The following is a 12,889-nucleotide window of genomic DNA, read 5'->3' as shown; positions in this document are numbered from 1 at the left end:
TCTATATGCAGGCAATGATGAGTACTATTTAATTTTTTATGTAGAAATTCAAAACCTGACACAAATCTCTGGAATATGGGCGCAAAATAGTGGTTTAATCCACGTAATATTTACGTAGTGACTGCTGATGATGCTAACGTATATAAGTGCCTTTAAATATATTCTACTTTTATACTTTTACCTTTTAAACATAAGAAAAGAACAGCCAGAATCTTTTATTATTTCGGATTTGGTAAGGAGGACTTTTCGCAGTTCTGTTTATATTGGCCTGATGAAAACACTAGGGGGCGCTGCTGCACGGCTTTAAACTATATTTACAATCTCATGAATGCACCTTTTCCCCAATTGTTTCCCCCAGTTAAAAATCATCGACAAGAACTACAGCAACACCAACATCGGGTGTGCCCCAAGGAAAATAGTAAGTTTTAATAGTAAGTGGAGTAACCCATTTACCGCTTTTACTGTATTAAATTCATTGTTACCAACTCGAGTAGGCTACCATAGTTTCACTATAAAATACCATGGTTAAATATATAGTAACTGAAGCCAGACAAGGTTAAATTTGTGGTTACTATGGTTTTACCATAATTTCTATACTATTGTAAAGCTATGGTTGACTTTTATATTCCACTTTTCAATTTTAATTGAACGTTAATTTAATCAAATTAAACATTTGTTAAATCCAAATTATATGATATTTTTATATTTATATTTGAGCAACAGGGGGAGTTATACGAATACAACGTTTTATATAAAAACACCTGTGACGATAAAGAATGCGGGGACTTATGAGCGTAGTCACGTGATTCACCATAGCAACGCTTGCTGTCATCGGTTCTGCGCGAGGAGCCGGGTAGGCAGATGCGCGCATAGTTTTAATGTCCTCTGAAATAAAGAAAGCTGCTCCATACAGGACATCCCTTATCGGCGACAACATGAGTCATCTCAACCCGGGGTGAGTAACTAAAATAGACCACTTTTAAGTCAAATTTTATTGGACAAAATGTTAGCAGTTCAAAAAAAAAATCTATCTGGTCTTAGACACGTGAGACGTAATATAAATATTCTTTTACGTAGGCTATTTGCATCAATATATCCACGTGCAATATGTGAAATTATGGTTAATTTATTCAAAGAACAATATATGAGCTAAAGTTGTTACTGTGGAGATGACAACAACAGTAAGATATCAACCTCTCTGCAATGGGATGGCTTAACTAACCGTTAGGTTTGTGTTAAACAAGTGGCATCTTTTTCTGAAATGACTCTTAATCCACAATGTCATAAATCCTGTCATTTGTTGTATTGTTTAGACTATCATAAAACAAAATTTCATTAAAAAAAAAGTTTTTTTAACAATGTTAAACAGACACAGGGGGGCATGGGTTAAGTGTGCTATCCATCCACACTCCATTCCAATAGAAACCAGACACCGGTAACGCTATCTACTTGGCCCGAGGATTGGTGTGCAGCTTCTGTTTTCTTCTTTACAAATGCTGGGGGAAATCAAATCTGTATCGGAAAAAGCCAGGAGGACAAACTGTCCAGCATTTCCAGTACTACACTTGAGACAGATGTAGTGTGCTCACCACTGATGGCCCTGAGCATCAGTCAATCATTCAACCAGCCTGCTCAACCTTCTCCATAATGAAATATACGAACGGTTTAATGAACCTTGTAACTGGGCTGTCACTACTGGAATTCTTGATACTGGTTTATTGGTGACTGTTCAAACTGTGTCTCTGTTTTTAGTCTTATTGCAGCGTACAATAGTTTGACGGACAGACATCTGACTGGATACTTCAACAATGTGAGAATACGGAGACATCTTCAAAAAGTCGGACTGGTATGTGTGTATTTAGACTGAAACATGTAAAACTATTTATTACATTATAAGTCATACAAGTTTGAAATGACATGAGTGAGTAAATGATGAAAGAATTACATTTTGGGGGTAAATTCAATGAAGGGAAGAAATTTGGGATAAAACTGTCTTAAGATAAAAGCTTAAGTCAATGTGAGAAGTTTTATTTCCTAAAATTGCAGATGTAATTAGCATTCTCATAATGATCCTATTAGATAATCACAATTCAATTTTGCAACCTGGTAAAAAGATGAAAGGAAAGCAATTTAGTCATGAGACAAGATCAGCGCATCAGTAAATGCAGGTGCTTGTGTGCTTCAGATCAGCCGGAGTGGACGGATTGTTCCGGATAAGGAGTACAAACACAAAATGATCCGGAGAGCACATAAGAGACATGTCAGAGATTGTCTGGCTCATGCCGTCTTCCACAAGGTGCTAGACATGGAGGTGATGGTCCGATTTCAAGGAATTTATGAAGTGATAAAATGTATAACTTAAATGCATTGGACATTGTGTCTTCCACAAATACACAAATGTAAATTGTGTAGTCTACTGGAGCCTAGTCAACTTTATCATAGTAGACACTATGTGTGGTGTCTAAGAGTGAAGATTTGGTTTTACCTGGTATTAACGGGATTAATCTGTTTTTTCCTTAATAAAATCTAAAAACAACAAACATGCAAAGAGAAAACCTGACATTTTTTGATGATTTTTAAAACATAAAAACATTATCTATACAAATAGTTGGGCCAAAGTTTAATTTTGTAACACATTTTACATTTTGCTTTGTATCAAAGCAGCTGTGCAGGAAGAAAACAAAAAACAAAACCCATGTTAAACAAACAGAATAAATGAAGATAAATCCCTAAAAAGTACTATGAAATAGAAAAAGTAAAGTAAATCAAATACATACATACACATACATACATATGTACACACATATATATGCTGGCAATACAAATTACATTGTGTTTGTGCACATCTTACAAAAGAGGAGCTAGAGGTGAATTTTGATACAAGTCAGTAGAAAATTTGCAATAATATCATAGATTGGACATTAGCATTGTTGAAGCCAATTATTTAAATAAATATGAAATGCTAAATTTCGTTCTGTTTTTAGCGTCTTCATCAATCAGATATCAAACGAAAACTGGAAGAATTGGCACGGAGGGAGCAAATGAACAAAACTAAGGTACCTTTAATTAAAACTTTAACTCACTTGGCCTGAGTGAAGCAGAAATATTTTTACATTTGACTTTCTGTATTATGCATTAGCCCGAACGCTTCAGGAGATATGATGAGGAACCAATGCTCATGTTGTCACCTCGGCCACCCACGAGGCCAAAAATCTCTCACGCGCGGCATTCTGGACCTGAGGGGGAGAATTCTGAGTCAACTGAATCTGTAAGTGGCCTGTGTGATAAAGCCCACAAAAAAAAGTTTTTTTAGGTGGGTTTTAGTGGGACAGACTCATTTAACCTGATTGAAAGGGAGGTGCCTTTATTTAAATAAATGATTCACACAAAAACTGAATTTCCCATGATGCAGTTCATCAATCATGAATCATTATCGTCATCGTTTCTTTGTACAAGAGTTTTAAATCTGTCTGTGATCTAATCTGTAGAAAGAAACACAATTTATACAAATAGTCGAGACATCATTTGGATTGTTTATTTGCTTTTCGGGTTCAAGTTTGACAATCGCTTTTTGTGGCTCATAAAACTTAAAATCAGCCTATTTAAAATACATTGTTTGTTTGTCAATGGCTTACACGATAGCCAAATTCCTCCCGGCCCAACACGGCTCCAGGGAATATCCAGAGACCCGTTCGACTCAAGCCGCTGAACAGCAACAGTGCCACGGCCTCTCTTAAGAGAACCTCCCTTCGATACAGACTGCGAGAGCGGGACTCGTCCAACGACACTGATCAGCCACTCAGTTATACGGTGAGACCATCCTGACACAACCCGTTCCTCCTGAACAACACTGAGATATATACATTATATTCTACCTTCATACATGCCTGTATTTGTCTTATTTGTATTCTTTAAGGAAAAACCTCACAGACTAAATTAGTTTTTAGAAAAAGAGCAAACTCAGTATGTATGTAATAGCGAGATTGGGTTTTCTAGCTGGACAGAAACACCATGAGACACACTACCATGACAGAGTTCTCCAGTACCATCTCGCCCTACCGTCTTCCTGTTATAAACAACTACGTGACCCCCGTGCCTCCCCTCACGAAGAAGAAAGACAGAGGAACAGGAGCGAATGGTACACACAGAGGTCGAAAGTTAAGACCCACAACAGCACCAATAGAGGTTGGCATCATTGTTTGTCAAACTGTAGGAACTTACTATTTGAAAACAGACTCTGAAATCTGATTGGATGAGACAATTTTTACTATATATATATATATAAATGAGGTATTGCTTTATTAAAGAATGTGTGAAATAAAAGCACTCACATATATATTTTGTTGTGCCTCTGTTAGCCGCCATCCGCTCTGCAGAGAACGTCCGCCCAGAGTATGGTATCGGTGAGAATGGTGTATTTTGGGAAAAGTGTCCACCTGTCTCATGATCTGATGGACCTCAGAGATGAGGTGAAGGTCTTCCAGCAGCACTGTGGAGGAGAGAATCTCTGTGTCTTCAAAGGGAAGCTAAGAGAAAGAGGTTAGTGTCGGGGGTCTATGAACATGTGGGAAAAAAAGCATTTTGACAACCTTGCAGCATTATAAATGTAAAATGTTAGGTAATTTAATCCAATTATTTAACTTAATTGTTTATATTTTACAACTACCTGCATATAGTTGTCGCAAATTTAAATCTCACACATCTTTTTTATACCCTCACTTAGAAACATTCCAGCTTGTGTCAAGACGCCATCAGGGATTTCCCTTTAGTCTTACATTCTTCCTGAATGGCCTGCAAGTGGAGCGTCTCAGCTCATGCTGCGAGTTCAAACACAGGAAAGGCTCTCGTCTCGGGGGCAGACATGGACACTTTGGTTTTTGCAGTGTGGAGGGAGCGTCTCCCTGTTACAAGTAGGCCTGAAGACATTCCATATCTCCAATAATGTATTTTTTTCGAAAACTATTTGATTCAACACTATCCAACTAAGATGGATTGTAATCTTGTGTGATGTCATTGTTCAGGTGTATTATTGCCACGGGTTTGGACAAAAAACCCACGCCCCCTGTAAAAAGAGTCAAAGAGGAGCCGGCCGCCTCTAAAACCCCTGATGAGAAGGAGACCACAGATGTAGATGAGGACATAGAGACACATTCTAATACAGAGCTTCGTGCATCCCAGGAAATGGAAACAGGTCACAATGGAGTAACCGCTGAACAGAAAAAGCGCAAAGATGGTATGAACTAAGCTTCTTCATAAAGATTTGTAATTGCTGCACCTCCAGAGCTCTTTGATGTAGAAGATATAATAAGACTTCTTGTGATTCCATGCATTTTTTTAAATACAGCAACAGAAATAATTAAGAAAAAATTTCTGTTCATTTCTGTTTTGTTCTGTGAGCCCTAAGAACACATTTCTCCCACATTTCAAATAAAAATATTGTTTCTATCTGCAGAAAATGAAAACTAGAGAAACAGGTCAAAATAACAGAAAACATGCTCTGCATTTTTTTTAGAGCTCAAGGAAACAAGTTCATATTCACATTTAAGTAATACAAGAGTCATTTTTGTACAAGTATTTAGGGAAAGTTAGAAATTTATTTTCTTATGTGATAACCATTTTCCATGTGTCTTGTCATGCTGTCAGTCTTTCAAATCACTGTTGGATGACTTTGTGTCACCCCTGAAATTCATCAAACACTGAACTGGAATGTCCACAATACATCTAGAAATGCTGATTACCTTTGGAATGGGTTTTTTTCCACGGCTGTACATTGCATAATTCATTATTAAGATTCAGCAGTTGTACTTTTTAGGATCTTATTTCTGTAGCTTGACAGGTAGAACATGTCAAAAACATGCCAATTTCACAGGGTTGATTTTCAAAGAAGACACTTGCAGTAAACAAATAAAATGTATTGAACTGGTGTTTGCACCTTGACTTGCACATGTTTATTCAACACATTCACGCTCTTATGCTCTCGTATAGACTATGAAGAAGACTTTGAGGCAGATGATGAAGATGCTGTGGAAAAGCCATCTTCTGTTGCCAATGATGAAGTGAAAGAAACTGAAAGCAGGGATGAACATGACCAAAGTGAAAATAACAAAGAATCTGACAGTGAAGTCGAGGATGCCAGTACATCTAGTTAGTTTCCGTTTTCTAGTTATAAAACTAAATTTACCATTTTAAACTAGATTTACCAGCAGATTAATTTACTGGATACCTGTCTTGTGCCTTCAGAAGTTCAAAGGTCACCTTCTGTCTCATCTGGCCGAACGTCCAGTTTGTCCAGCAGAGACAGTGACAACAGTGAAAGGGAAATCGAGGATGACACCAAAGAAGTCACCACAGCTGTTCTAGAGAACAGCTCCGCCGCTCAACCTGAAGAAGACCTTACCACAAAGATGGAGGAATCCAGCTCTGTTACTTTGCCTCAAGCCACAGAGGAGGACTCTGAGACACAGGACAGTCCTCTGGAGAAGAGCGAATTAGAAATGTCAGAAGATATAGAGAAGAATGTGCACACTGATGGTGAGGAGGTCGGGGAGGAAGCCAAACCTGACGATAATCTACAAGAACCCGAATCTGAGAGAGGTGCGTATCTGCATGAATACTAGTCCTGTGTGCCGTGTGCCTTCTGTGACTGGACCGTGTGCTCATCCATGATGGCTTCTTCAACATCAGAACTGGAAAACCTGTTTCATTTTCCTCACAAATAAACAAGGTGGCGAGGTTTTAAACAACTTTGGCATTTTTTAATCAACTTTTGAATAAATATATTTACTGAAAGTGTTTGTTTACGCTTAACTGAGAAGATAATTTAAATTGACACCTACTGTAGTTATTCTGACAGTTCTGATTGTGGTAAAAGCAGAACATGTGTTACATATTATTTCCTTTTGTTTGTTTAACGCTGGGTGGTCTTGCAAACATGTATCGATTGGCATTGGGCTTTATTTGGTTTGTGTTTGCAGTGTGGAAATTACATGTGTTTGTGATTGTATGTGTGCAGGCATGTGATCTGTGTCGCAATATGCACACTTCTCAGTATAAACCAACCTGTCTGGATGTTAACATTAAGTCAATCAGGTTTAGATCTGATTTCTTATACTCAAATTACAAGTCGCTGAAACACAAACACATCACATGCTTTGTTTGATTTACAAATTGATGAACTGAAAATTCAAGCAATCTGTGATTCAGTTCTGTTTCTGAATACATTGTATCTAAATGATTCAAAAAGAGTAATTTCAGGATTCGCTTAATTGGTGCTCTTTCTATAATACGATTTTGTGTCAACGGTGCGTTTCCATGTGTATTCGTTTCAGTGATGGCTTTTCTTTTTTTGGGCACCCGTCCAATCCCCTGCATGCTGTGCTCGTAATCCAAGTGTTTGCTGTGTTTGCGGTAATAAACCTTCGAGCAGTTTTTGATTAACACTATTATTTGTGTATTTCTTTTTTGTCTATAATCAATGATGTTTTGAAGGAATAGTTTACCAAAAAAGAATATTTGAACTTACCCTTGCAATCCAATATGTAAAATGCTGTCTACTCGGAGTCAAACTATATTTTTGGAAGATTTATATTTGACTATTTTGCCTTTATTTGTAAAGTAGTTCAGTGAGAGTGAGGGAAGGAAGCGAAGTGTGAGACAGAAGGGATCAGGAAAGGACCATGAGACAGGAATCAAACCCGGGACGTCTGATGCACAACCACGCCATGTGTCAAAGCACACAAACAAATAACTTAATATTACATTTTATACGCCTATGCGATTCGAAAAGCTGAATCTCCAGAAAGCACATCTATCATTCTAGTTAACTTAAGTGGGTTAATAAATATCTTCTGAAGCAAAGTTGTATGTTTGTGAGAGGAAGTGATTCATATTTTGAAGTCTATTAACAATACTGAAACCAAAACAAGCAAATCTCAGTGATTCTTACGTCTTGTGACAAAATATTATATGACAACTAGTCGAGAGACATGCCAGAACGAATTAGATTTTTTCATCTGAAAAATGGAAGTCATATACATCTCAGACGAAATGAAGAGGAGTAAAATATTTGTGAATTTGGGGTGAACTATTCCTTTTATTTCTTCTGTATCACCCTCCTTCTTATCGTCTCTGACTATACTAAATGAAACAATATTAACAATTTGCCGTGGACTTCATATGTCTCATTCCCTGCGGTGACAAGCAGCCACGTCAATACAGGAGAAGTTGACTGAGGCCATTTTGAAGGAATCTCAATGTAGTTCAGAGGCAGAACTTAGTGATACAAGCACAGATGAAGATGAAGGTGCCTCTGTAAAGACCCAACAAGATAGCCAAGGTAAGTTTTTCTGTGGCTACATTTATTAAACTGTGACTGACCTTGCTTAAATTTTCTATAAAAATGTACTGAGTAGAGATCAATTTCTCTCAAAATAAAGTTTCTGCATTGCTCAAACAGCAACAAAAAACGTTTTTGTTTGAAAACTGTAAATAAATCATTAGCATTTAATGACTTCAAATAATCATTTTGAACAGGAGCAGAAATGGAAGGTGCCGTAGGTTTCAAGTCACCACAACCACCAAACACTAAGGAAGATATTCAAGAGGAAAATGAAACCAACACACAGGAGGCTGCAAGTGAGGAGACGTCCCATAGTGATGATGAAACAGGACAGCCTGAAATAGAGGAGACAAACACACAAATGACTCATTCCCAAAAAGACGAGGACGCAGAAAAACAGTTAATAAAACATGAGGAGGTGACTGCTAACTTAGACGAAGAGCAGGAGACAAAGGAACATGAGAGAACAAATGAAGTTGAACAACAAGACGAACAGATGAAAGATCAGATTGAGACTGAAGCTAATATCAACAGTGAAAGCCGGGACATACAAGAAGAAGTCAAGAAAGAGGCTAAAGAAGAACCCCAAACACATGATCAAACCCTAAACACTGAAAATACAGAACATGAAGATACACCAGCGATGGAAAGTGAGCTTCCAGAGGTAGCTGAAGAGCCTGCTATAGAGAAAGAGGGTTCGGTATCTCATACTGAGTATGATAAAGAAACAGGTGTCGCTGATACTGAGATAAAAGCAGATGACGCAGATCACAGCAATGAACGGCCAGACAGAGATGAAAGAGATGACCAAACAGATGAGGCAGGTGATGATGGGTCAACGGGAGAAAAGATCCAGGACACAGATGACGTGATGGAAGATGCCGGTTCTGTTATCAAGCAGAAATGTGAAGAAAAGTTTAGTGAGGAGAAAGATGCAGAGGAAGATGTGAAGGACAAGATGGAAAAGGAAGAAGAAGACAAGGTGATAGTCGAGGAGGTTGCAGAGAAGGAAGGTGAAGATGAGAGTAAAGATCTGGAAGATGTTGGGAAAGCTATTGAATGTGAGGAAGGAAACAAGGGTGTGGAAGATTTAAAAGGAGAAGATAAGGATGAAGAAAGAATAGAGAGAGATGATAGAGATGATAGAGAGGAGTCTGGTGAGGTTGAACTTCAAGAAAATAAGGAGGATCAAGATATGAAGGCAGAGGATACAGAAAATGATACTGATGTAGAGATAGAAAAAGTTGATGTGCATGAGGGACAGAATGAAAGTGAAGATGGAGAACAGGGTAGAAATGAAATTTCAGAAGACGAAGGGCAAAAGAGTGAGAATGAGATCGTAGAAGAAACTGAGAATATGAATAGTGAAATGACGGAAAACAGGGAACAGGAGGAAAATGAGAATGAGGTGGAGGAAGGAAACAGAGATGAGACGGCAGAGCGAGAAGGTAAGGGTGTGACAGAAAACTTAACATGTGAGGAAGATGAGTCAAAAAAAGAAGAAGATATAAACGAGATTGGTGAGAATGTAGAAGAGAAGGATGAAAACAAGGAGGTCATTTCACATGAAAATGTAACAGAAAAACCAGAGGACAACGTTTCCGGGGACCAAAATGAAGAATCGGTTATACAGGAAGAACAAAATGAAATAGGTTCCAGCAGGGTGCTAGAAGATACGAACCTCAAAGAAAAGGTGGATGATTCTCTTCCTGCTGGCGAGAATAATGACCTGTCAGGAGACGTAGATGATGAAAATGGAGAGACAGAGAATGCCAGAAAAGAGGATGTTGAGAAGCAAGAGGATGAAGAGATGCAAGACAAACTAGAGGGTGAGACAACTGCCGGTCCGGCTCAAGATGTTACAGATGATAGAGAAACAAAACCAGAGATTAATGAAGGTGTGAGAGAAGATGTTGAAGTTCACTCAGAGAAGGTGGTGGATGATAAATCTATGACAGAAGTGGCTGATAAAGAATCAGAAACCTCTGCAAAAACTTTCATAGAAAATATAGTCCCTGAGGAAATGGAGACGACCGACAAGTTTCCAGATGTTGAAGAAACAACAGAGGAACATAATGACATGGAGAAAGCACCAAAAGATGCTGATATGAGAAGCAGAGATGCTCCTGAAGGGAAGGACAGTGAACCAGGGGAACCTTCAGAGAATTCTGTTAAGGAAGAAGAAGATAGATCCATGTCGCATTCTGTGAAATCTCAGCCTGTGGAGAAGGTGTTCAAAAATGAAGAGAATAATCTGAGCATTGATTCAGTAGAGCCATCCGTTCGTCCAGCAGTTTTAGATAACGCAGCTGGGGTTGATCTTGTGAGTAACTGGATTAACATTCACCAAGCCTCCAGATACTTTCAGACATGTATTGAACCTGTCGATGAAATCAAAGAGAGCTCCATATCAGATGAAACCGAGAAGGATACGCGAAGTACTGATGAAATTGCAACACCAGTACAGAGTGACCTCAATGAGAATCCAGGGCATGATACTGTAGTCGAAAGTTTTATAACAGAGAAGAAACATGAGGACTTGGAGGATAATATAACAGAGGAAAAAGTCAAGGAGGGTGGAGATAAAAGAGGTTCTTTGGTCACTAAGTGGTCAAGACAGAGTCATGATGATGGTGAGATTGATGGACGAGAAGATTCCTCATTAAACAATGTCGTAAAGGTACAAGATCTTGCTTCCGAATTGAATCCAAACTCTTATGAAGAATCAGAACAAAAGAAGCAACAAACTACTACTGAAGAAATCACACAGTCGTCCTCTGTATCTCAAACGGAGGAAACAATTGACAAAGAGATCCTGGACACTTCTGAACACAATGTGAAATCTGAGCACGAGTATATTGAACCGCAGAGTCCGACAATAACGGTCATTACAGACCTCACCATCGTCAATAAATCTGAAAATGGGAGTCAAGATGATACCGCAAGTGTAGAAGTCCGTTCCAGGCAGTCGGATGGAAACATGAGAACAAAAGTCATTGACGGTCATTTCAAACAGAGTGTCGGCAATGACACGGTAAGCACTTTCTCACTAGACGACTCAAGGTTTTTTGGGCCTGCCGGATATCCCAGATTGACGACTGCTCACACGGAGAACAGTTACTAGTATGTACACAAAACAGACAAACACAGAATAAAATGTTGAAACATTATGCTTTGTCTACACAAATGTAGAACACAGAAGCAATGCGAGTGTAGACTGTAGATCTGTATGTAAACCCATATTGAGTCATATCGAATATAGCCCGAGATGGCGTTAAGAATGAATAAACAAACAATTGACTCATATTGACTCCTCTGTGCTTTAAGGGAGGCTTTAACAGCCCTCTGAAAATAGAAACCCTACACAGCACAAGTTTTTTAATAATTCATTATTTAGAGCCCTCCTGTTGGTCAGACTGTATTAGCAGAACATCAGACACATGTCAAATGCACATACCTTAAAGGTAAAGTTCACTCAAAAATGAAAATTCTGCCTTCATTTATTTACCCTCATGTTGTTCCAAATCTGTATAAATTACTTTTTTCTGTTGAACACAAAAGAAGATATTTTGAAGAATGTATGAAAGTAAACAATTCCGGGGCACTTTTGACATCCATTGTCATTTTTACTACGATGGTGGTCAATGGTGGCAAGGAACTGTTTGGTTATAAGCATTCTTCTAAATATCTTTCTCTGTGTTCATCAAAACAAAGAAATTTATACGGATTTGTAACAACTCGAGGGTGAGTAAATGTGAATGATGACAGAATATTTGTTTTTGGGTGAACTGTCCCTCCCAGCAAGCAATAGCCGTCATTTCAAAGTCTAGGTTAAATATAGACCCGATATAGCCCAAAATAACTTGCGAGATGTATGATATTCCATCATGTAAGCAACGTCAACTGATGACGAGGTGTTTGGTTTGCTTTATTTGACATGTTATATGTGTAGGCTTAGCATAGACACGATGTAGATCGTAGTAAGACGGGCTATTCGATTTTCACTGACAGCCCAAATTCAGCCTTGTTTTAGCCTAGATGTCTGGGCTGGGTTTAGATGTCTAATAGATGTCTTTTAAACCGAAAATTGCTTGCTGGGCTTTTAATATACAGTTGACTACAACCTTCATTTCCACAATTCTGACTTGTAACTCTAATGTGTGGTTGTACAGTATGATATGAGTAAAATGTAACATCTTTTAACAAGTTTCAAGATGTTCTGGTGATTTGACACAGAATTATTTATTAGCCGCCACTACTTTGAAGACGTTGTTTAAAGATTCGATTAGCTTCTTTGGTTCACATGTTTTTTTCTCTTTTATAAATTATTGATCATAATTACTTAGTTATTGTAGAAGAGAAATGAACTCTATGCACAAGGCCAAACTTCTCCAATAATACAGTGCTATTAGATGACATCGCTCACTATCTGTTTAGACTGGTTGTTGACTTCCTGTTACTCAATGGCTTGTTTGTCTACAAATGCTGTGAATGTTTCCTTTTGAAATAAGAATAAAATGCTGAATACGTGATTTATCCGAGTTTATTGAG

The 12,889-nt window shown here is 38.2% G+C and overlaps 2 protein-coding genes across 4 annotated transcripts; both read left to right on the top strand.

Annotated features, from left to right (window-relative positions):
- The first annotated feature begins 325 nt into the window (after nucleotides 1-325).
- LOC130439804 (glutamate-rich protein 3-like) lies at nucleotides 326-7,437 on the top strand. Of its 3 annotated transcripts, none has more exons than XM_056772358.1 (12): nucleotides 326-418; nucleotides 1,753-1,846; nucleotides 2,186-2,311; nucleotides 2,985-3,056; nucleotides 3,140-3,268; nucleotides 3,643-3,810; nucleotides 3,997-4,185; nucleotides 4,359-4,539; nucleotides 4,724-4,910; nucleotides 5,022-5,233; nucleotides 5,986-6,144; nucleotides 6,241-7,437. In XM_056772358.1, exons 3-12 carry the CDS (start codon nucleotides 2,234-2,236, stop codon nucleotides 6,615-6,617), a joined length of 1,752 nt encoding a protein of 583 aa, XP_056628336.1. In that variant the 5' UTR covers nucleotides 326-418; nucleotides 1,753-1,846; nucleotides 2,186-2,233; the 3' UTR covers nucleotides 6,618-7,437. The 3 variants fall into 3 exon arrangements, with proteins under 3 accessions (XP_056628336.1, XP_056628335.1, XP_056628334.1); XM_056772357.1 differs by lacking the exon at nucleotides 326-418 and adding an exon at nucleotides 470-955 and having other exon boundaries at nucleotides 2,186-2,296; XM_056772356.1 differs by lacking the exon at nucleotides 326-418 and adding an exon at nucleotides 472-955.
- A 1,103-nt stretch (nucleotides 7,438-8,540) lies between these two features.
- On the top strand, nucleotides 8,541-11,792 carry LOC130440407 (uncharacterized protein DDB_G0290685-like). The gene has a single exon (XM_056773515.1). It carries the CDS (start codon nucleotides 8,541-8,543, stop codon nucleotides 11,460-11,462), a length of 2,922 nt encoding a protein of 973 aa, XP_056629493.1. The 3' UTR covers nucleotides 11,463-11,792.
- The last annotated feature ends 1,097 nt before the right edge of the window (nucleotides 11,793-12,889 follow it).

Source organism: Triplophysa dalaica, chromosome 18, assembly GCF_015846415.1.
Source record: "Triplophysa dalaica isolate WHDGS20190420 chromosome 18, ASM1584641v1, whole genome shotgun sequence".
Lineage (NCBI taxonomy): Eukaryota > Metazoa > Chordata > Actinopteri > Cypriniformes > Nemacheilidae > Triplophysa > Triplophysa dalaica.
This window is presented reverse-complemented; position numbering and strand designations above follow the sequence as displayed.

Coding starts and splice junctions, on each gene's coding strand:
- LOC130439804 (XM_056772356.1), top strand. CDS start 879: ATGTCCTCTGAAATAAAGAAAGCTGCTCCATACAGGACATCCCTTATC. Junction 3,811..3,996: donor ATCAGCCACTCAGTTATACG/GTGAGACCATCC, acceptor TGGGTTTTCTAG/CTGGACAGAAACACCATGAG. Junction 6,145..6,240: donor CGAGGATGCCAGTACATCTA/GTTAGTTTCCGT, acceptor TTGTGCCTTCAG/AAGTTCAAAGGTCACCTTCT.
- LOC130440407 (XM_056773515.1), top strand. CDS start 8,541: ATGGAAGGTGCCGTAGGTTTCAAGTCACCACAACCACCAAACACTAAG.